At 38.2% G+C, this 25,549-nt stretch overlaps 1 protein-coding gene across 1 annotated transcript in view; it reads right to left on the bottom strand.

Annotated features, from left to right (window-relative positions):
- Positions 1 to 25,549, bottom strand: part of SPON1 (spondin 1) — a 168,731-nt gene that overhangs the window by 91,681 nt on the left and 51,501 nt on the right. The window contains exons 4-6 of the mRNA XM_062494983.1: positions 22,665 to 22,738; positions 21,872 to 21,994; positions 18,500 to 18,648 (exon numbers count right to left, since the gene is read on the bottom strand). Of these exons, the coding sequence (XP_062350967.1) occupies positions 18,500 to 18,648; positions 21,872 to 21,994; positions 22,665 to 22,738 (346 nt within the window). The remainder of the gene's footprint in view (positions 1 to 18,499; positions 18,649 to 21,871; positions 21,995 to 22,664; positions 22,739 to 25,549) is intronic.

Raw genomic sequence — 25,549 nt, forward strand, 5'->3', positions numbered from 1 at the left:
CCAAGCACTTAATGAGGCAGGCTTGGGTTTCTCTCTCCTCCAAGCCCTAAGTAATTACAGGGGGGTGAGATCAGAGCCATATCCAAGAGCTATGGTGTGCTGTGATGCAAATAAAACAATTAGGAACCTAGGAATTAATAAAGCCTTCATTTGTGTCACATCTGAAATATCTAACCAATATAACTGGCTTTAATTTGACATTTCTTCCTAGGGCATACGACAGGAATTTAATTAAATCAATACATTTCTCCTCAGTGTTAAGCATCCCTTTATTTTCACGTCTATACTTGCATCTTGACCATTATTAAACTCAGTAACTCAAGTCAAGTAAATGTGAAAACTTAAAGGAAAACACTATGGTAAGCAGAGAATTATGTAAAAGGTTGGGTTTTTTCCTCTATTTTTAAACAGTATTTTTGTTTTGGAACAGAAAACTTCAACAGCTCAAACTTCTAGTTTGAAACTTCTTGTTTCATAAGAAGGAGGATTTTAGGGAATAAATTATTATGGAAATAATATGATTAATTCACTGAAAGTTTTTTGATAAACATTTCATCCCGTGTACAAAATTTACAGGTGAAATTTTGGGAAATGTGTATAAGAAAACCCAAACTGCCACCAGGTAAATGTTTTGATGGACATCCTGGAAACTTTATCTGAATTTAGGACAAGAAATTTTCCTACATGACTGTGAAAGTGTCTTCTTTATGGGACAGTTGTCCCTTGAAACAGTTTTTTTTTTTTTTTTTTTAATAGATCTGAAGAGAGAAACTTTTTAATTTAATGCTCAGAAGATCCAGGTTTAATTTTGTGGATGAAATAGCGAGTGTGAATCAACACCCAAAGACCAACATCCTCAAAACTCACTGAAAAACACCACAATTTTCATTTTATGGTCTAGCTCTGGATAAGCAGAGTCCCAGAAAAAAGGAAAAGAAAGGGAACAACAGCCTGACTCCTTACTTGGAAAATAAAAAAAAAAACAAGATGGGCTTCTTGCTGCTGCTCTACAGGAAAGTACAAAATCTCATTGGAATGGGGAAAAAATAAAATAAAAAAAAAAAAGATTAAAATAAAAAAAAAATTAAAAAAGAAAAAACTGGAATATTAAACCCTCTTAAGTACTAAATGAAAGGTATGGATGCAAAAGCTGGTGGTTCCCTTCCACCAGCAGCCAAAATAGCTGCAGAAAAGGTAATTATCAGGGCTTATATCAGACTGGACTAAGTCCTTGCAGGACCACTGTATTCTTGATTTGAGGATAATGAATGCCTTTTTCTAATAATTTTATCTCTAAACTGACTTCATCTACAGCCAGCTCCTAATAAAAATCTCCCACAGGTACAGTCCTTGCTTTAATGTGAAAAGGCTCAATCTACCCATTCCTTAGCAACCAGTTTACTCTGGGTATAAAGCAGCACTATTTCTAGAATCCAAACTGATTGCAGTGATCTGTGTCGTTCCTGAGGAGAACTCATGATTTTTTTTTTGTCATCTGCAAAATAACTTTTGAAGAATAAAGAGGAATACTTTTCCTGTGTATTTCCACTTGGCCCAATCAGCTTTTTACTTCAAAAGATGGGGAGTTGTATGGTTTCGTTGTTTTTTTTTTGGTTTTTTGGCGTTTCTTTTTAATTTGCTCTTGAATCCTAAATCAAGGTGAAAGAAATATAAAAGGCATTCTTCAAAAAAATATTCTGCATTCATCACCATTTAAATAGACCAGGTGAACGAATCCACCTCAATAAGAGCAGGATTGGGAAAATAACCAGGCTGAATTATGCTTTTAACTTTAAAAGTGATCGTTGTGTTTACCTCCAGGAAGCATTCCGAGATAAATGGCTGCTATTAAAGTGATGGTCTCATCAACACATGGCAGCCTTTCTCTCCTCACACACTGTGAGGAAAATAGAATTATCCTTCTTCTTGGAGCCCTTCTCATTTCCTCATGCCTCACAAACTGGGAGAAATGAAGGCAGCATCATAAAGTGCGAGCTATCACGGAGAGGACACATCAAACTCTTTTCATTAACATTTGCAGATGAGCAGAATTTCTAATAGGATTTTAATTAATTCCTACAGAATCTCCTTTTTCTCCTCAGATGGTGATGGAATGGTTTGCCTTTTGCCTTAAAACACTGGAATGATGCATCTCTCCTTCACTCCTGCATGGGGTAACCAGAGGAGCAGCACAGATTTCCTTTCCAGAAGATGAAAAGCACTTGGCAATGTTTTAGAAGGCTTTGCAGAAGCACTGGCTGTCCCAGGAGATCCCTGTCCTGCCTGGCATCACAGGGAATCCACAGGCTGAATGTCAGAGCCCAGTGTGGAGGGAAGCAATGGCATGGAATCCATGAGAGCCAAGGAATCCCAACTGTTTTCTGCCTCAGAAAAAAAGTCAAGATGACTTTCTGCTTCCTCATACAAAAAAACAAATAAGAAAATATATTCCACATGCTGTTTAACTGGGCAATATTCTCACTAACTCTTAAGCAACAACTTCCCATGCAAATTAAACTTGCTCTTTCACCTCCTAACTGGAGATTAGTCTCAAGCAGCCCCAAAAGGCCTGTGCAGTCAAAAACACTATTCAAAGGCAGTGGCCAAAGAAAAGACCCTTTGACTTAATTTTTACTTAAAACTGGCACGCTGCTGCTCTTTCACAATTCAGTCTTGGAGACAACACACAATGGAGAGACAACAATGTGAAAAATACTTATTGATTTATTTGTTCCTAAATTGGTCCAAAATTTAATTTCCATTCTACTCTCTTACTTATAACATATGCAAGGCACTTAACAACTCTACACTAATAAAAGCTCTATACCCAATTTGTCCGAGTATTAGGAAATTTATTTTCTTAAATGTTTTAATATGCTCTGAAGCCACTAGATGAAGCTTGTGTGAATAGAAAATATGTCTGGATATCTCTCTGGGAAAAAAATCTTGTTTTAAAGATGCCATTAGTTAAGCAAAATGTATAAAAAATTATAGTCCAGCCCCTCGCCCTGCATTTTGATATGTTTCACCAACATGCACTAAATGAATATATTTTAATTTATTCTCCCAACAGATATGAGAAGGAGGGGATGAAAAATCTCTTTTTTCAAAAAAATAGATAAAATTCAGAGGAGAAAAGTGGTTATTCCTAGGAAAAACCAATGTCGAGGGTAGTGGTGGCTCAATGAAATCACCTAGTCCCAAACTGGATATCAGTTTAATTTTCTATATTTAAGGTTCTTCTTCCTAATCTCTTACAATAACTTGGGTCAACATGGATTTCAAATGGAAAAGCAGTGATGTCATCTAAGAGGAAAACACCAAGCAGCCATCAGGACTGCTGTCCAGCTCAAAACATCCACCAGAATTCAGCTAATCCCACACCAGCAGCAGGGAAGAAAAACAAAAAGATCTTCAGCTGTAAGCATTGAGATATTGAGAGTTTATTGCTCCTCTCAGACCCCTATGTACCACAGATTTTGTTCTTAGTGCAAGTTTGGCTGCAGGTGCTTCAAGCACAAAGGCAGGGCTGTGTTAGCTGGACAAGACTCAACCTCTTCTGCTGCTAAAAATTAAATTTTACAGCATCACAAAACTCTATAATTTACTTTAAATGACAAGATATTTTTGCTGTTTTATCAACCAGACCTGTGGCACAGAGGTAAGAAAAAGCATTAATTTAACTGGAATTTGTTTGAGGGGGCTGGTGTTTGTGTTGCTATTTTTGTTTCTTTTTAAAGTCATCAGCACATGGGAAAAGTTAGAGGTTTTATTTGCCATCTGGACAGTCAAAACCTATTAGAAGTATATAGGAATTAATATAATTTACTTGTAAATTTAACAATATCCTTTTTTTTTTTTTTTCAGTATACACTTGCCAAAACAAACTGGAATAGAAACAAAAGCTGCTGTTTCTGGAACAGATGTTATAAAGACATAAAGGCCGAAATAAAAACTGGCAAGGGATTTACAAGCTAGTTTATTACACCTTCCACAGAAAAAAAAAACAGGGTGAAAATTTTTCTCAGGTAACATTATGGATGAATGAATGGTTTGCAACTGAATTCTTTCACTTCATTTGAACATCTGTTTAAAGAAAAGGATATATGCCTTTTAAATTCTGGAAAGTTCTACAGTAAAGTACAAAGCAATTGGCCAAATAATGGGACACACTGAGGGAGAATCGTAGGTGCTCTTTGAGAGAACCCTAGAACACAATTTCAGAAAGAGTTCATGCATGTTTTCTAAAATGCTTTTAGTGCAAATATAAAAGATTAGAAGGAGAGAGAAGATGAAAAGTAAAGGTGGGACTGAACAGGTAAAGACCTAATTTCCTCTACTTTGCACAACAAAAGCATAAGAACTGGCAGTGCCATAGCCAAAAACATTCACAGGTAAGTGCCAAAGGATCAAATTATCGTGATTATTTATTGCAATTCCAGGCCTTGTCTCCAGAGGAGCTCACTGGGGTGCTCAAGGCTCTTTCTGCAGCTCAGTCAGAGCCTTTGACAGGAGGGGACGAGGGTGATGGGGTCAGGTCAGCTGGAGGCAGATGTGCAATGCCATAAAAAGAAGAGCCATAGGAAGGTGTCCAGTACCATAAAAAGACAGTGGGATCAACACCAGGACCGCAGCAGAGGGCGAGCAGGGCCTGCAGGACACTGATGGTGACACTAGAAGAGCATCTCCAGGGCAAACTGCCCTCTCCTGAAGATTATTCTGCACCACTGGCAAGAGTGACACATATCCAGTCACACCGCTAAGTGGAGCGTGGGTAATCAGCTAATTATCTGTTTTACATAACGAGCGAGGGACGGGACGTGCTTTCACCCAAGGAAAAGTGATCCAAGGGAGAAATAACATTTGCCAGAAGGCCGAGGCTGAGTGCTTCTAACACACGAGGCAAAACAGACGTGTCGGAACACGAGTCAAGGGCACAAGAGCAGCGTCACCCCGGGCTGGCCGAGGCTGAAATCACAACTCAGAGCACTCAGCTGCCACTGTGGCAGCCCTGCAGCTCTGGGAGCACTCAGGAAGGCACCTGCAGTGACAAAACTGAAGCTCTGATGGAGGCAAATGGTTGTTTGATGGCAAAGAATTGTTATTGTAAAGGTTAATTAGCCCTGCATAACCACGCAGAATCCTTGTAGTCCTCCCAAACTGCTCACCCCTTCTCCCAAAAGTCTCAAGCTCTCCTCTTTTTCCTGAGTTCCAGGCAAAGCTCTCTGTTCAGCCAGGCTGGTGGTCCCCACCAGCTCATCTTTCAGCACGGGGAATGGCCTGCTCTTGTGCCTTTGGAGATTTCCTTCCTGAAGCGTCTCTAGCCTGCCTGGGCTCCTGTGCCCTTCAGGAATGCCTCCTAAAGAACTCTTTTAACCACTCTCCTAAACAGGACAAGGTCTGTCCTTCACAAGTCCAAGGCTGCTGACACCCCTCCTTCCTCCAAATTTCATGATCACCACTCCCAAGAGAATCCCCAACAAAATCAAATCACAGAATGCCTTTATGGCACACCAGACTTCTGAGGAAAAGGGCTTTTCCCTTGGAAGATCTCAAGTGTTACAGACATTAGAACCATCATTCAAACAAAAAATAAACATAAGCTAGAATATCCCAAAGCTTTACATTCTAATTCTGCGGGTTATGAAATTGTTAATTACTTCAGTAATCTCAGGGCAGACAAAAAAGTGGTGCAGAACCAGCACTGACTGAGAGATCTCACACTCAGTAACAATCAAACCTGGTGAATATTGATATTTTTCTGAATATCTGGGAACACTATGACTCTGGAGCCACGACAATAATAATAAAAGTATTATCAATAAAATAAATCTAGCTGCAATTTCTCCTGATAATAATTACCCAGTCATTAATACCATACTTCTTTTACAAATTATATGCAGCTTGGTGGGTAGTAAATATGACCCTTACTGACAAGAAGAGCTTTGCAGTTATGCTGCTGAATGTATTTTATACCTGCTAGCATTCAATTACAAAATAGAAGTATCCTCTGTCTTCCTTGGCACCCTCTGAAAATTGCTTTTGCCATTTACAACATTCTCTTTTTCTCTCTTAGAAGAAGAGAGTGTTGGAGTAAAGTAATGAGGAACTACAGTGAATAAGGGAAACAAACACCATTCTGCAAGCCTGAATTTCTAGACATAAAATTTGGGGTTTGTTTCATGATTGAACACCTCTTTTCAAATCCAATTTATGCTTGCACACACTGAAAATTAGGTTTTTTCATATCTTTGCATACTTATATTCTCCACTGCTATTTGAACAATATAGATAGATAGATAGATAGATAGATAATGTGATCTTTGACATTTTAATTAAAACCTATTACAAAGTCTATAGCAAGAAATGAAGTCTAAATTTTCTCCCTGATTTTAACCTGCATTGCAATTGTGACATGAATTCATATAACCATGGATAAAAATCTCTCACAGAGAAGAGCATGGGCTGGGCAAAAAATGCTGGGCCTGATACCTAATTAAGATAGACTTTCCCCTGAAGAATAAAGTTCTTAATCTGTTACTGTGTATTACAGTGGTTCAGGGCTGTATTTAAAGGACCATTAAAAATGTACCTGAAGGCAAAGTCAATCTTTATATTTGACAGCTTTTTTGCAGTAAGTAGCAAAGCGAATATGTTATTGCTTTATGATCTAATGACCATTCTGTTTAATCTTAATGGAGTAAAGATGAACAGGAAAATATGCTTAGGGGATATACTAATACATCAATTATGGAGAGTGGGAAAGTACTTCTAAAAAGTACCAGTAATCTATTGCAAATGAACATCTCAATAAGCACTCCTAGCCACAGGATGAGCTGAAAGAGATGCATTAAAAATCTACTCAGATTCTGCTCATTACACATATGTTCTTCTCAGCTCTTAAGTAATGCAGCAATTACATAATTAACTTTTCAAAAGAGAAGCATTTAAAACAACTTGTATCTATAGAACACCGCAGGCTTTCTCCTTATTTTGTTCGGTGAAAATGAACTTTTCCATCTGCTTTCCTTAGCACTGTTGCAAAAGGGCTGAGACAGAGTGGCATTTCTCCTGAAGGTACTGAAAAAGTATAAATGCAATTCTTTGAAGCAATCAGACACTAATTTTTGGTTAAACTAACAGGTAAAGAAATATTAATAAACTCTGACCCTGCTTAACTGAAAACACACTATCCCATAACGAAATGGATATTTGTCTCCCCTGGGATTTCACCCTGAAATGATTACTTGAATTTTACTTGGGAAGGTTTTAGCTTCTTCAGTAATTTTGGCTTAGACCTCTGTCCCGTCAAGTGACGTGAGGTGACACAGCCCAAAAGATCTGTACATCCAAAACCCACACATCAGCTCCCAGGAGAAAGTTCACACAGCTTCCCAAGTAAAATCACAGGGACTGCTGTGAAAATGTGAAGAACTGATTCAAGTGATTAAAGTGATGAGGAACCTCTCAGCTGAGTCTGAAGAGCACTGAAACCACATGCAGGAATTCAGGGAAAGATGCCTCAGCTCAGCAGCTCTCAGGACAGAGAACTCTGGGTTCTTATCTTCACAGAATGGCTTCAGTTAGAAGGGATATTAAAGATCACCTCATTCCCATGGGCAGGGACTCCTTCCACTATCCCAGGCTGCTCAGAGCCCCATCCAACCTGGTTTTAAACGCTCCCAGGGATGGGGCAGCCACAGCTGCTCTGGGCACCCTGCGCCAGAGCCTCTCCACCCTTATGACAGAGAATTTTTTTTCTAACATCCAATTCAAACCCACTCTCTTTCAGCCTGAAGCCATTGTCCCTTTTCCTGTCATTAAATGTCTTTTAAAGTATCTCCCCATCTTTCTCCTACTCTGAATTTGCCTACAAAAGCCCCAATGGTCTGAATTAATCCTGACTGAATTAAGAAACAGGAATATCATTGACATGAATGTGTTGTGCACTAATTCTGCCCAACATTTTATGGAGAGAGGAAAAGAAACAGGAAATATCAAAAGTGGCAGTTGACAGCTAATTTACTGACAGGTTTTTTAATCTTATGAATAGGTGTCTACTGTGAGTATAGTTCCTTGCCTATATAACTGAAATGAAACCTTTTTGTTTGACTAGTAACATAGAAAACCTTAATTTTAGGGAGCAATTATTAAAGTGAATTTATATAGGATGTAGAAAAATTGCATTTCCATTTGCAAAATGAAAAAAGCTTCTGTACTACAATTCTAAGAAGGTCTGTGTGTGGGACTCAAATTCTTATACATTAAAAAAATCAGTTTTCACTTTTCCATCAATGCAAGCTGTTTCCTGAGTATTTCAGTGCAAAGTCTTGCCATATAATTTAAATAACCAAGAGATTTTTATTTCTTTGCAGCATTATGGATTTTTCTAAGCCAAGGAGAAATGAAGATATCACAGTAAACCTCAATGGCAAATAATTTCTTTTAAATTCCTTGATGCCTTTCTTAATCTAAAGACTGGGGAGATGTGTGCATCTTGGGTTTGAGAAAGCAAACTATTCATGGCAGTCTATTGATCAGTGACAAGTGATTGATAAAAGTGGAAGAGGTGGTGATGCACAAGCAGATTTTAGATGGTGGATCTGGTTATGTTTTTATGTCTAGCTACAGACTTTTGATGTAGTTTACACGGGTAAGAAAATTGTTATAAACAGTTTCCTCATGCCTAAACATTAAGCTATGTATATTAAATGGGCATGTAGGGCTTTGTATATTTTACATATTTATATACACACATTCTGTTTTGTATATATTGCTTTTAGCTGATGATGACAAAGATCTATTTCTTCCTTTGGTTTTTATTTTAAAAGCATGAGTTACATCATTAAGTTTTCGGCAGAACGAGCTGCACACAGCTTTGGAGGACCAAAAGCAAAAAATTCACATGTTCTGAAAATTGCTGTGAGAAACTAAAGCTGTGAGTGTGGAGTAAGAGCAATGATACAGGGGAGTATTTAAACCGAATTAATTGTTTTGGAAGAACACTGAAATGCTGTGCTTTTGATGTTTTGAAGCATAAATGTAAGGAACGAGAAACAGTGCACTGCAAAGGGTCAGTGGATGTGAGTCAAACTGGATTAGCAGTACAAGGGTTTGCCTTCCACCTTCTGCCAACCCACGACTGCCCATTTCCCCTGTCTTCACTCCTCTTACCCTCACAGAAAATTTGCAGTTCTGATTAAGGCAGGCTGAAAATTAAATTCTTCAAGAAATCATCCATCCTCTTCCCCTATCCCTCCACTGTCAACTAATGCAGGAATATATATCCAAACATGAGCACTAAAATCTCATTTCATGTCATCCAACTTTAAACCATCCTAAGGTACAAATGCACTCACTCTTTCTGAACACTTGCTCGCTTTAGAGGTGAATCTGTCAGATATCCAATAAACAACCCCCAAAACTGCAAATAATACCAATAATTGAACAAATAACACCAATAATTGTGTAGCCCAAGTGTTCTTTCACTCCATAATTTAAACATTCTTAATGAACTCTTTTCCCCTTTTCCATATTTTAACAGAATTGAAAAATGAAATTTGGAAAAAAGACCTGTTTCTATGTTAATACTTATTCTTAAAAAGGGTATTTTAAAGTTTTGAATGCACTAGAAGTATTGAAACTACTCAAAAATTCAGTTATAGAGGAAGGAGGGAATCATTGCATCCTCAACATCAAAATTAGCATTGCCAACTTACAGGGGTATATAGCAGAGACAACAATTAAGATGCATTCCATTTCTGTATATAGACTAATTTATGCAGTCCCTTGGCTAATTGTTTTGTCGTTTCCTAAGATTGAGGAGTATTTGATAGAAGAAACCGTGTTAAGAGGTATAAACTGATTTGTCTAAACTTGATGACTTCCTGTCCTGGTGAGGTCTAAGGTGTTTAAACACCCTGAGACAACTCCAGATACAGTGGTGGCCTCTTCTCACTCAGACAGAAAATAAACATTTGAGGTACTCGGTGTTTATCCAGGCAAAGCATCAACTTCCTTGTTGTGGTACAGCCTAATATCTCCCTTAAATTTCCACGGTTTTATTTGAAAACAAATTTCCTATGGAATATTTCTAGTTATGAATATACCTACTTCTGAGCCCAACGTTTTATATCATCTGCTAAAATACTGGCATCAAAGATATCAAATAGTGATGAATGTCAGTGCCAGTAACAACTTGCATAGGATCCTCTCTCCTCTTGTCTCCTTTCCAGTAACTTCTGCATGGCTTTTTTTCCACAGAATGTTCCTGGAATAGCAGAATACACCCCATGCTCTAAGGGAGGGCACTTATTTGAAGGTATCACTGACTGAAGCAAGAATATAATAAGCTGAGATGAGTTTAAAGGAGAGAGCTGACTGAAGGACAATCCAGAAAAATCATCTTAAAAGGAATCTAGAGAGTTTGTAACCAGCAGTTGATTACAATATCAGACATCTTCATCCGAGCCCTGAGTTAACCCTTGAAGCTGTTTCAGGTTGCAGCAGATATTCCAGTCCCTAAATAAATCTGTTATTTTCCATCCAGATTTGACTGGTGAACTTCAAGGAAACACACAATCTGCAACTATGTCATTCTTTCATGAGCTAAAGACTAGTCAACAACATTAACCTCCCCCCCCCCCCACCTATTAAAAATAAGTATTCCTGCCTCTGGTTTTGACTGGCAGAAACTACAACCCATTAGCGTCCTTTTGGATTCAGGCTAGAAAAGCAATCTAGGAAAACAAAGCTTCATTTAAAGACTTATGAATATCCTCCCAATTCTGTGTCTTGAACCAGTTGAGCTATTACATATTGATACAGATGTAACATAATACTTGAACATTTCTATTCTCTGAACATGAGATGCAGTAAATAAATTTTTAAATCAGCCTCTGTGATCTAGATATCTGAGAAGAGCTGCCATAGGAAAGGACACAGGCTAAGAAATGTTCGTATGTATGATGTTGGTGCATAGCATTTTTCTAAGTGTTCTGCTGAAATTTAGGTGGAAATAAGCTTTTGAAACAGAGAGTTCTGAAGTGAGGTTCCTAAGCAAACAAGCCCAGAAAAAAGTTAATCCCAGAATGACAAACTTTGCATTGTGGGTTATTTCCTTAGTTTTTGTTCATTGAAAATTTGTTTGAATAACTAAGCATTTGCAAGTCAAATGAGCTGTAGGACTCTTCAGCCTCAGCTGTTACTGCATGCTGTTCCTTTGAACAATATTTACGATGCAACAAGGGAGAAAACAAGGAAGATCCTGTGGTTCCTGACAAATGCTGCTAATGAGGGTGCAGACCCTCGTTTAGCCTTTGCAGCATCTCCTTAATAGGCAGCTGAATGCCACCAGCTACCCAGCCACTGCATTTTAATTACTGCTTGAGCCACTGCAGGACAAAGTATTTGGAGACAAATCGACTCTCCCTAATTTAATTTAATTTTTAGTGGCATTCTGACCCTTTAAAAGCAGGCTTTGCTCAAGTCCGCAGGAGTTTGGGCAGTGTCCCCCACAGAAGGAGGAGCCCAACCATCTGCTCTGGATGCCTGACAAACAGCTCGGCATTACTGGTGTTGCCTTTTCTGCATGTTGTGTTACTTAACATTCTGCTTGTTCTACAATATTCTACAAGATGACTCCTGAGTGCCCTAAGGTCACTCACGTGCAGCTGCTCTGCTGGGCCAGGACTTGGAGCTGCCATTCCAAACCACAACAGCTGCTGTTAACAAAACTAAACAAAATTTCTCCGACCAAAGTCTGGTTTTGGAGCGTTGAACTTCTGCTGTCAGGTGGTGCTTGTCCCTCAGTATCAGCAGGACAAGAAGAATCATCTGAAATTCTCATGTTTTAAAAATATTGCAGTGATAGACTGAAGGGAAATCATTTGAAAGCCATTTCATCACATCTTTCCACTGGATCAATCTGCTACAGGATGGTAATAATATTGTGGCAGAACAGCATGACAAGATCTACCTGCAGGAAATGAAAAGGCAAGATATTTTAAAATACTAAAATTATCAAATAATGCCTAGCAATCCAACCATATTGTCCCAAACAGGTGACATTTCTTTATGACTTCTAGGTCTGTGTGCTGGAGAGCTAAAATTATTGCATGCCACCCAAAGGAGTGGATCTACCAGAAGCAATTGTTTCCTCCTCTAGAATTGTTTTGCTGTGATCCAGACAGATATCAAAGAGCCAGAGAAAATCTCCATAAGCTTTGATGGGCCTCTTAGCTATTAGAGAGATGTAAAAAAGGGTAGGAATTTTGATATAGGCCCCATTTCTACACAATTTAGTATCAGAATTCACTCAGAAGACAGGTCTTTGAGTAAAGCCTGCTTTTTTATTCTTGAAGGGTCTGCCTTCTGCAAAAAAAAAAAAAATGCTTGAAGATCTTTTATTCAAAGAGAACCTGATTACTGGATTTTACAGAAAAGGAGTGTTTCTCCCTGTTTTATCAGAAATGGAGGGTCTGTGATGATTAGAAGAAAACAAGCAGCAAGGTAATGAGGCAAATGAAGGAGAAATTAAATGTTGAGCTAACTTAACACCGTAAGTCATTGTTTGGTTATGCAAATTATTTCATATCAATTACTGGGTAATTATTCAGAGGGCAAAATCTCAAAGACTCCCATAAAAGTTAGAGGTGTGAAACCTCTGGAATTCATTAAGCAAGATGAGAGCTCACAAGGTGGAGTTTTAAAAATCAAGGTGCCTTATTGATTAATCAAATAGCACTGGCTGTTAAAAGCACAGAAAATTAAAAAAAAAAAAAAGTTTCATTTTCCAAATGTTCTCTCTCCCTGTTTATTATCAGAAAGAAACCCTTCAGCTGACAAGGGATGAGGGAAGGCAGGAAGAAATGAAGAAAAAAAGACATTATTAACTCAGCCACTATTTTGCTGAAGTTTTCACCAAAGGCTAAATAAAAGTTCAAAATTAGATTTTGCCCTGTGTTCCAAACAAGGGAGATGACCACAATAATAGAAAAGACATTTTGTACAAAATGTGCTCAACATCTTCCAGCTCTCACAACCCTACAGGCAGAAGAACCACACGTGGAGCAGCTGTGGCACAAGGACTGTGCTCTAATCACTCAGAGTTTATCTGTAGCATGGTGGTATTTTCAGAGGACTCAAAGACATATTTTTCTATTCAGTTTTTATTGGCTGAACTAGTAAAAGTGTGTTGAATCTTTCATGTTTTGGCCCAGAAAATAACACACCACTTAAAAATGGTTTGTCAGAACTTAATTTCGTGGAGGAGTCATTACTTTCAATGGCTTTCAGACTAGGAAGAGATGTTTTGTGGCACAGAATGCAGCACCAGTTCATTTTTTATTAGAGAAGCACATCTTTTTTATCATTAGATACTAAAAAATAATAGAGTTGGGATGAACATTTTTTGGTTTTTTTTTTAAGGAAAGCAACACCAACTGAATAATTCTAATTACAGTTTCCAACAGAAGTTTATGAAAAGATGGAAGCGCCCCTAGAAGAGGTGTTCTGAGCCCTGTTGGAGGAGTTATTTATTGGCACATAAAGCTTCTCTTCATGACATAAGAAGACATCTATTTCTTCCTGGCAGAAATACTTTATGAAATTTAGCACAGTATACAAGGGTTTCAACATTTCTAATTACCAAAATGCCAGAGATTTTGAATCATTATAAAAGGTATGTCTTCCAAAAGGAATGCATGATAAATCTACCATCTAGCCTTTTCAAAAGGCATTAAAAAGTGCCATAATTCACAGCAGAGGTGTATGCACAGAGAGCAGAGGAGTCTAACTGAGCAAACAGAAGTCTAGAAGCCAATTTACGACCGAGCAGCTCGATCTGCCCAGAATTAGAATAAATACCCCATTAAAACCATGCTGTCAGGCTGTAACTAAAGTGGAAATCATGCTGGGACAGAGTTCTGCTACTTCACAGCCACACCAAGTCCAAAACCACTGAAAATTTCTGTGGGCTTTACACAGAAACCTAAAGGGCTTTTGGACTGTTTGGAAGAGCAGCAGCCATGCTTTTCACATCAGCTTTTATGGCCACAGTAATTTTCCTGTCTTTTCAACAGGGTGCCTGTGGAATCTGGATGGGAACAAAAATGCCCTCCCTGAGAAAAGGGCTCTGTAGGACGTTGATGTCATTCACTAAAGGCTTGGTCAGGCAAAACCAAACCAAGTCCTTCTGGTTCCCATGAGAAACAACAGCAGCAGGAATATCCATATCAGTTCATCTAAATTCCTTCACATGTTTCAGACTCCTCCTGCAATGAAGGCCAAGCCACCAAGTTGTCACTAATTTTTTAGCTCCTTTAAACAAACACAGACTGAACTATTTCAACAAAAATCACTTTTCCCCCTGCAATTCCCAGACTAATTCCCAGCTATTGTCAGGGGTTTCCTGGTCTCTGAGGCGAAGTGTTCAGGGAGAAGTTTCAGCTGCTCTGTCAAGCACAAGTCAACTGAGATGAACCTCCCAGGCTGGCTGATTTTAACCTCCCTAAGCACACAATAACTGCTGATTCAAACAGCAAACTTTTGAGCTTGTTTCAGTAAACACAATAATTTGCCCAGTGCTTTAATAAAATAGTGATCAATATCCTGCAGATTCCTTTTTGTAATTCAGGTGATTTACCAGCTTCAGCCAGGAAAATCTAATGACCCCATCCTTCTGTGGAAGAATACAGCAGTACCTTGCAAAGCAGACCACAAAACGATAATTATTCAACTGAAACACTGAAATTGCTTTCAAAAAAATCAATCAATCATGATGAATCCAACAATGAATTTTCTTTAATTTTTACTCTCTTTTTTTAAATTTAAAAAAAAAATACAAATTGGGACTATTTTGTAGAGATAAATGCTTGCATGGAGTCATAACAATTGCATGTTTTTACATTTCTTTTCCATAGAAATTTTTTGCTGTTTCAGTTCACCCACACAATTTAAATTACCCGGCGTCTAAAACCTTTACAAGCATCTTCCTGGAAACCAGAACTTGCTGTTCTGAAAGGTCTGAAGGCACACTCAGCTTTCATCTGAGGTTGATGAAGACAATCTAAAAAGTCACCCCACGGACTAACATTTCAGAGGGCATTAAACCAAACCTGTAACAATGTCACCTGTGGGTCCATGGGGAGCCTGCAGAGAGTACACACTGCATTTTCTGGAGAAATATGCAAGCTACAAAATATTACTTATCTTGGTTTAAAAAAAGAATTGGTGGCAAAATGACTGAATGTTTATTCAGAAATAATTAGGCAAAGCCAAATTATTTCTCTTAAGGTGAGAGATATTTAAAACAGTGTTTCTATTTTAGCCTTTTTTCATCAGCCTAGGATAAGAGATTTAGAATTACACTTTACTCCTTCTGATTTATGTTTTAACCATCTTGTTTGTTTGTTTGTTCATTTGTTTAAACACAGCAATCCCAATCTGAATGCAGAATTTCCCTTTCAAATCCTGCATTCATTTCCCACGAGCTAATTGATCAAATAATGGGTTCGGGAGAAATCAGAATTTCTCAAAGCAAAGTGGAAGTGTGAATATATCTCAGAGATATGGGAGGTCAGTGCACATTCTCCCCCTCACATAATTCCTCTTCCAGCCTTTGTCTGTTCATTTAGAACCCCTGAAGTCTAACGCATGCATTATCCCATTGTACACCCCAAGCACTTGACAGATTGTGTGAGTGAAACTCTTATGTGCCCTGGCGTTCCTTCCAGGCTGCCAGGAACAGTTTAACAAAAAGGCTGATTAGTTCCTTTAAGTTCTCCCAGATAAACAAACTCCAGAGACAGTTTACAGGATCATCCATGCAAAAACCCCACGTGGGCTCCTTACAGTGACAGCACCAACCAGAACAGCCCAAGGTGCTGGGTCAGGAAGAAAACTTGATGATGATGCAGCAAAATGGTCACACTTGAGGACCTTTTATTTAATGACACATAATTATTAAGACATTTCTTAACAAAGCACCTGGTAAGAAAGACCTTTCTGTTTGTTTCATGCACCGTAAATTTTTGGTAATAAAACGCAAAAACAATTAGATTGGTTTTTTTTTTTTTCCTTTAATAAAACCTCAGTGTCATATAAAATCTGTCAGTGACAGATGCCAGTTACATAAATATCTGTCTATGTGCTCACCTAAGAAACTGCCTACAAAACTTAGCACACAGCAGATTCCCAAATCCAAGTGTGGCTCTGGAAGAAGTACATTAACTGCAGTGAGTGAGCTCTGAGTCCAGGTACCAGAATTAAACAAAAATTGCCTTTACTGTGTTTCCAAAAACATCAAAGCTGCTTGGAGAGTGATTTTAATTAATTACATCCTCCCATGCACCCACAACATAAGGCTGGTCAGACAGCAGAGAGGGGAAAGAAAGGTAAAATAAGAAATGGAAAATGAGGAACTAGATCCTGAGGTAGATTGCAACTTGTGGGGAAGGAAACAACATTATCAAATTTCAAGGCAGGTAGGAATATTGCAAGGGACAAAGTACCAATAAAAAGAAAAAAAAAAAGAAAAATACCAGCCTGATTTGAATGTCAGCAAATTAGCTCATTGCGTTACTCTGCTGTCTTGGTTGTAGAATTTTACCTCAAAATCTCTTGAAAATATTAGTACAGCTTAAGCACATGTTAAAAAGGAAAAAAAAAATCAACTAAACAAAAACACTGTGGCATTTGATGACATGCTGCAGTGTTCTAGGTAAGATCCAGCCAGAATACCAGCTGATTTCTCAGATAAACCAACCCAGGAGAGCCAGGGCAATTCCTGCAGGAATTGTCTGACCCAGTCAGACATCCCCATGCTGGAATTAACTGTTCACTAAGTTCATGCTCCATCTCAGCAGCTCCTGAAATTATAGCCATTTACCTATTTGATGCACTCTAAATGTCACAGCCTCCTCTGATTTGAACCCAGGGTATAAATACATCCTCTTTTTGTAAATATATGGCACATAACGACAAAGAAGCCAGTTTGGAAAGAGAGGCATGATTTTCACTTTTTTCCATGTCCCCTTCACATTCTCTGCTCTTGTCCCAGTACTCAGCGTGACCTTCCACGAGTGCACCTCTGCTTGCTCCTCACCCAACACCTTCCTCCTGCTCCTGCTGCTTCAGGAGAGCACCTAATGTTTGTGCAGTCCCAATCCACAGGTGCCAAGCCCCTATGTATAAAGTATTCACCATGACTGTAACAGAAATGATCTTCTTCGGTACAAAATTGCTGATTTTCTTCATTCCACATGGGCCGACTACAAGAAAATATTGATTTCCCAAGTGAGCAGCAAAAATGGCAAGTTTCATGTGGTATATACAATACTCTGCTACAATTTTAATCCACTTGGCTTTATATTATATTGCTGGGTTTAAATCCAGCCACTTTTCTGCATAGCATCAAGCCTACTTTCTATTTCCAGGTATACCAAGGTTTATTATGGCTTAAAGAGATGATGTATCCATGATCACATTTCACCCTACGCTGAAATTGTTTTCTCCCCTTCATATTCCTTTTCTGTCATTTTCATATATTAAGTTATAAGCTGGTTTTATTTTATTTTTCTTGGCTTTGGGAGTTTCTTGTCAAATACACCAGCTGTTCTTGTACCCTGATTATGTACACTTAAGCATCATGAAAAAGCAAATTATTTTTAGAACACAAAGCTTTTTGCTATACAAGTTTTCTCAATACAGTCTTCGAGGTTGTTTTATGCTCTTTATACAAATATAATTGATTTTTTTTTTTAATCTCTCCATGTAACCCTGTATTCAACCTACCCTGCACATCTCGAAATATTGCGGCTCTAGGATGCAACAGTTACCAAAAGGGAGAATGATTAATCAACAATTTAATCTTTAACTCTGCTTTTATTTTTGCTGACTTCAGAAGTGTTAAATACAGGAAAGATCACAAAAATGAAGAAAAAGTGAAGAAAAGTACAGGGGGAGCTATGCACATCTTCAATATTAAGGAATAATTTTCTTTGTAAAAGGGATTATTAAGGAAAGAATGCTTGTGCTACATAAATAATGATGGACAGGGAAACACAGCACTTCAGATATTTGTACAACACAAAATTAGGTGATGCATCAAGAAGCAAAATGTAGCATTCTGCAAAGTGAATTTAAATTATAAATAATCATTCACCACTTTAAGGCAGGGGTATTGCTTTCTGTCTTCGAAGTTTTCTTTTAAATCAATCTCTTCACAATTAAGCCTGAAAAGTTTTACTCCGCTACCTCTGATTTATGCTCTATGTGGTACACAGATTTTCCAAGTCCAGAATGCTGCATCTTATTGTCCTTTCCTAGACAAAAACTCTTGCCAGGGTAAGAATGGATGGAGAAAGACACACAGAACTTGTGCACTGAACTGAGAATTACTCAGCAAAATTACGCTCGCACACATTGTCAATGACAAATTGTTTCCAGGCCAAGGGAGGATCCTTTTTTTTTTTTAAAGTGTACACTAAAATGCACCCACCTGCTGTCGAATTTCTTCCTCCATCTTCACTGGGGACCCCAGCTCTGCAACTTGCTTGACACCTTCACTGGCATATCCCCCATACTCCCACAGGATGTAGTTCTTGGAGTGAGAGCTGCCGATGATGGCAGACCAGTGGTTGGTGCGTCCTTCCCGGGGGAAAAAACAAAACAAAATCAATCAAACCGCCATTGAGACAGCCTCAAAGTTCAGTTCCTGATTTGTGATGAAGTTCAGAAGTCCCCACTGTTGAGGCTTTTGCATGCTGTAACTTCTCACTACACCAATACACATCTTCAGAGTGTTAAGAACAAGCCAGTGACTGACACATCGAGTATAAAGCAGCCCCCCAGAACAAATAGGCTTAGAATAGTTTTTCTTCACCAAAGATCTCACTTCAGGAAGTTTAATTTTAAGTTTCTAGGTCAAACGTTTTTGAGAAGGAAACCTGCAAGGGAAGACTTCAGCAGTCAACCTCAGTTTTAAAAGCAAGTTTTTCCTTACTGACGGCAGTGAAGAAGTACATTTTTCTGTATTCACTTCCATATTCACTGAGTTTTCTTGCTCAGATTTCTCATGATGTAAGAGCTGTAGAGCTAAGAAAAAGGATCTCCCTTCTTGTTTCTTGTTTTGTTGAACAAGAAAAGAAAAAGAAAAAAACAATATTTAAAGAGAAAGAAGTTCGGGATGCATGATGGAATTGAAAAGAGAATTAAGCAGAAATAAGGAGTCACAGAAGTTTCCAGTCCTGGAAATAAAAAAAGAATTCACTTAAGTGTCAAGTAACCCTCTGCAGATATATGGTCTTAAAGGAAAAGGGTGAGAAAATGAACTGCTCGCACAAGCAGACAGCCTGGTAACCAGGCAAAGACTGCAGGAGATGAGAGTCAGAATGAAGGAGCGAGACAATGTTTAACATCGCGCTCCAAAATTCCTTTGCAATGCGACAGGTAGAGAGCAGCAGTAAAACCAGCTGCAGCCTGAATAAATGAATGAAAAAGGAATAATGAAGTAAATAGAAGGAATGAAAATTTAAGACGTGAGAGGTGGAACAGTGAAATGGAAAAGCACAGTGCAGGGAATTGTATGAAGTCAGATGCAGGAACCTAATCACGGGAGAGTAGAAAATAGATTAGAAATAAAAAACTAAGACCAACAGCAAGGGAAAAAAGCTAGAAAAATGTAGGAAGCAGAATAGATAGATGAGGGAGATGGCCTAGCACAGCAGCAAACAGAGCCTTCACAGCTTCCCTAGCCCTAAACTTGGACCAAAATACACTTCCAGAGCTCTGAACTATAGCAGTCCTGATGCTTGCCGAATCTACTACAGTGACCTATGTGTGGAAAAAAGCAGAACTGAGCCTTCCCTCCTCCACAGCTGAAGAGATTGCAATGTTGGGAGCTGGCTTCTCGCTCTAAGATCCAGCAATTGTTCCTCAAATATGCAGTGGCACCCTGTCAAACATCCCCAGCTTTCCAATGTTGCTATCTCACTTCATTCTTGTACCTTTGGGTGGTTTCTCAATTTCTCAATACACTTATATGTGTATTTTTGTAGGAAAATCAAGGTGCCATCACAAAATGAGAATTTATCCTCTGACACATTTCATAGGTGTGCTCATATCACATCATGATGAAGAGCACGTGGATTTCTGTTGTCAAAAATGGGTGATACCCAGAGAAAATAAATGCTTGGCACAAAGTAAATGTTCTTCCGGGTTTTTTAAAGCAAATCAGGAGATAAAGAAAGGATGCAAAATATAAAGCTTATGATCTGCTTTCTATTCCAACCTTACTGATGGTACAAGAATAGAGCAGAATTTTTTATGTGGTGGCTTGGAAAATAATTAGTGATTTACCACAGTCCACAAGGAATAACATTTTCTTTTAAGGCAGTTACTGCACAAGCTCAACATTTTCAAGACTAATGCCAATGACTAGGTTTCATTTTTCATATCACTATATCTGGATGAGATCTTTCCCTCAACTTTCAGAAATTTTAATGCAAAATCTTATTAACTGCTATTGCTGGGATTAATCATGTCTGTACCAAATGGGTAATTTTTTCACTTCTCCAGTTTAAGTAAAATATTGATTTAATTCACCATTTTGTACCTGGGGAAAGACAGCAGGAAAACAATTGCAACCTGCTTATTTTCCATCATGCAGCCATACCCCTCATGAGTTCACTGACTTGGGTGTAAAAGAAAAGGCCATTTGTCCCCAATATTACATCACCAAGCCACAGTAACTTCATACCTTTCAGTCCTTTCCTCACGGCCTATTTCCAGCCACCAGCTGAGTCCATGCAAATAGTGCACATAAAGTTCACACTCAGCAGATATTTACATCATCCAATAGCCTAAAAGAGCATTCCTGCAAGCATTGGCTTTGCTTATTTTATCTCCCCAGTATTATGCTGACCAATAGTATTTGAACAATGCTGTGCTTAAAACTCAAAGCAGCATTGCTTAGGCTGTTAAATCCATGAGCTGATACAAACCATATTTGAGTTATATGAGGATACACTGACACTGTGGCAATAATAATATTATTTTTAAATCAACATAAAAAGCCTCTATAATAAACATCAGCCACGGAAAACATAACAAAGTTTAAAGACCTGTAAATGTGACTCATATTCTTAAATATTTTCCTGGCCTTTTCTCCCACAGACTGTGGAGTCAGTAAGGAAAGACCAAATGCATAATGCACCATTTTGTAACTTCAGTTTTTTATACATACTTGGGTAACTGCAGAAAGCAAACTTGCAACAAAAGTACTGATTCTGTAGTTCAGACTGTAAAAAACCCAGACAGGCCAAGTTCAGAAGGTGTTTTTTATCTGGGTATTCAACCAACCAAGACAAAGAAGACAGAATATTCTTAGATCTATATGTACAATTAAAGTCCCTGGGCAGCAAGATTCAAAACTCACCAAATTTAACTGAAGTAATTCAAAATATTTTGAAGTAAAACGAACTACGTAGATTGGCACAGCTGAAAAATCAAAGTATTAGTGTGTTGCCTGTCCTTTGTGGTCTTTGTCTTAAAATCTCATTTCCTACCTCTACTTTATAAGCCACTCTAAGCTTTCAATCAGAAAAAAAGAGAGGAACCCTTCTCCCCACAAAGATATCTCGCAAACACAATCTCACACACACCTTAGCTCAAAATGTCAGGCAAATCAATAGGATGTACTTCTAATGTATAGTGCAGAAAGACCCATTGATTTTCAATGCTGAGTGTCAGCAGGACTCCACACATGTCATAATTTGCACTGCTCGGCTGTAAATAAGTGATGCTGTGTCACACAGCCAGCTCCAACCCTCACCAGGGCCCTGTGTGGTACCAGCACAAGAGCGATACTCACGTGGAAAATCTTTGGGATGTGTTTTTTCTGACCAGTTGCCATAAAAAGTCAGCCTGTATTTGGCAGTACCACAGGCACAACAGTCTAAAATTGGTTTGTCGGTCACACCTTCCGAGGCCGAGTCTGAAAAAACACAAAGTTCCCATTATTGAAAATGGCCCCAGCTCCAAACCAGTGAGGACAGTGAAGCTGCCACAATAAATACTACAGGAAATAAATCTGAGTTAAACATGGTCTGTTCTCTTTTATTTATTTAAAGTTTACTGTTAGACTAAACAACAACCCTGAAATATCTGTACCATAAGTGGATGAAATAATTTAAATTCACAATTTTCAACTAGAGGGTATGCATATTTCAGTTATCTTCAGATTCTAAAAGGGGTTTCTTTCTGGTTGTTGCCTGATAAGGACAAACCTCAGCTGCTCTCAAAACACAGTAGGCTTGAAATTTCTGAACAGACAAAGTAAATGAATTCTCCAGTGGGATGCAATAACCAACTGCAACCTTTAGGTTTAAGAAAGGATGAAATAGCCCAGGATTCAATAACAAAGTGCCCTGGAAAACAATGGGTATCACATACAGAGCAGGTAAAAAGCTGCAAGTATCACATTTAGGGGGAGGAAAGGAAGGTTGTATGAGATGGACTGTATGTGATAAGGAAAAACATAACTGATTGGAAGATCCCAAATCTGAAACTGCCCAAGACCTCCAAATTTTAGTTTGAGACAATGTTTTAAGAGAAAAATGCAAAAGATAATGAGGAGGTCAGAAAGACATTTTACTTTACCTTACCTTGTTCACAAATTTTTTTGGTGAGAGAGCCCTCATCTTGAAAATAAATGATGCGCTTCTGCACAATACTGGCTCTGTAAAGGGAAGAAAAACAAAGTTTGAAATACGCTTATTCCTTAAAGAAAAAAAGAAAATTATTGATAAATTACTGCTAAGACATGGTTATACTTCCCTGTACTGACAATACAACATGGGATTAAGGATAAGATACTTTTATTTCTACTTGCATTTTCATTTCATCACATTTTACAGAAACCTGAAATATACTTACCTCTAGAGAAGTGGTCACAGGCATATGGTGAGGACCTGTGCTCTTGAAATTCATGACAGTCAACTGAGCATATTCAATATTTCAATCAAATCTTATATTAAAATACTGTAGTTGTATTCAATTTCAGTCAAAAAATAGCACAGCTATAGTGAGCAGCTGTTCATAGGAAATTTCATGGCATTCTATAGAGATAAGTACTTCTGATATATGACAGCAACTCAGTGCAAATATCACGTAAAACAGAAGTTAGGAAAAAAGCTGGCATAAGGTAAAGTCTTTGAAAGCAATTCACAGGTTCCAAAAGACAAGCTGCTTTAAAATTAATTAAATCTGAAATATTTTATTGAGGCTTATGGTTCAAACAAAATGTAAATTTCTAAGCCTCAGTGCCTCACTTCAGGGGGCTGGATATATTTAGTGCCAAATAAACTTTAACCACCTTCTTTGACCATTTTTAACTATAACAATTTAATTCACATGTAAACATTTTCTTCTTTCCATAGGAAAACAGATTTTGGTTAAATTCAGGGACAATTTGTGGACAGAGAGCCTCCTGAGGACAGCACGCTTTGGGAGCTGGCACGCTTCCTTGTTTACCAGTACAAGTACACATTCTTCTAGCAACATTTTGTACCATCACTTGTATTTAACACTCTCAACAGCAAGGGCCAATTTCTTGTCTTTCTTCAGTATTAGTATTCTTCAAATAACTATCTTAATCCTTCTAGAACTATTCCTCGCTCATGACAGGTTAGGAGTGGAAAAGTGAGAAGAAAAGTGAGACAGTGTATGCTTAGATGTGTTGTTGCAGTCATGTAACCTTCCTTTGACAATGTCCCACCCATAAAATTATCAAAAATAAGATGCAATTTTGCTGTGCTTTCATTGCCACCGTGCAAGGCCAGCGTAGGAGAGGAAGGAATCCTTCTTTTCACCTTACGAAGGACAAAGAGGTTTTGCAAACCTCTTACATCAACCTGAAAAGGGTGCAAAAAACTCTCAGTACTTTCTGAGAAACCTTTGTCAGGGTTTCTAACAAGAAATCAAGGGGAACCAAACGAAACAAACACAACTAGCAGAAGTACTGCTAGGAAGGAATAGGAGCCCAATGGCCAAGCTGTGACAGTGGCACGCTCCTCAAACTTTCCAGCCTTCAAACTGAAAGCCAAAGCCAAATTTAAAGACTTTTTGGGTGCTATACTGCAAGGAGACAGAAAATGGGGGCACAGGAAACGCCATGCAGATACAAGGAGAACCTCTCTCACCATGAGGACAATCAAAGAGATTTAACCCTGGAATGGGCTGCCTGGACAGTTGGTGCAATGCCCATCTCTGGAAATGCTCGAAACTTGACCAGATCCATGCCTTGGCAACCTACTGTGGCTACAATCAAACCGATGTTTAACACCTCCTTCAAGCAGGAGAACAGACTAAATGACTTCCAGAAGTCCCTTCCAATCTAAATTATTCTATTATCCTAATCCAAACAAATACAAAAGCAGATGTTTGATAAAGATCTCGGTTCTGCAGATAACAAAGGGCTAGCGGGTATTTGAGAAGCAGTCACCAGTTATTTCAGAAAAAAGGAAAATAGAGAAAAATCGTTTGAAGCCTGAAGTGCACTTGTATTATTCTTTTTGCTGCAGTTAGCTTGTCACTGTGAAATGTCAAGGGAACAGTTCCTTTTCTAATAACAAAAGCTTCACAGCTTTCTGAGTCATTGTCTCTTCAGCTGTGTTTGAAACTATATGGTGAGCAAATAATTTAAATAGGAGGTTTTGTACTGATTCCAAATGCACCAGGATGGGCACATTATATGGCTGCATAAATATCAAAAGCAGGCACAGAACTCTACAAATAATCACAAAGCGTTTTAAAATATTCACTTTTTTAATACTCAGCTTCTAGACTGAACACAGACCAAAACACCTGCTCAGTGTACTTGCTAGATTTTATAGCTACTCCCAACCCCCCCCTTTTTTTTTTTGACATAGCTCTTATTCATCTATAATCTATAAAAGTTCTGATCTTTGGACAAAGAATTCTTTCTTTTGGCTTCAAGGCTTACAAAAAAAAAAAAAACAGCTAAAAATGGAATGGTGAACTTCTAGAGAGAGGCAAGAAAGCTTTTAAGAATTTACACAAGGTACACATCTGTTTAATTTACATAAATCCTTCCCACAACTTCAAATATTCAGTGCTGTCTGAATTTACTGGGAAAAGAGCAATCCAGGAACTTTCTCTCCTATATTAACATATAAAGGTGGATCTTCAATTCCTTGTTTTTCTTGTTGACTTTTTTTCTTTCTATGAGAAAATGATGGATAAAGGAAAAAGGAAATTAAATTGACTCAAAAAACCTGTTTGTTTCCCATTTTCTTCAAGGCAAGGATTTGGATTTGTGCTAAAGCTTTGCCATTCACCAGACTAAGCAGCAAAACTGTGAGGTACAGGCTTTTCTACACCTGACAGCACCTGCTTTAATAAAGAAAACCAACCAAATGAATTGTCCAAAAAGTGTCATTATTTTTGGGTTTTAGTTCTCACATGAAAAGGAAGGAATATCTGGTTACTTCTGTAATATTTGCTTTGGCAATACCACTTTGCTATGTCC

Source organism: Cinclus cinclus, chromosome 6 (genome assembly GCF_963662255.1).
Source record: "Cinclus cinclus chromosome 6, bCinCin1.1, whole genome shotgun sequence".
NCBI lineage: Eukaryota > Metazoa > Chordata > Aves > Passeriformes > Cinclidae > Cinclus > Cinclus cinclus.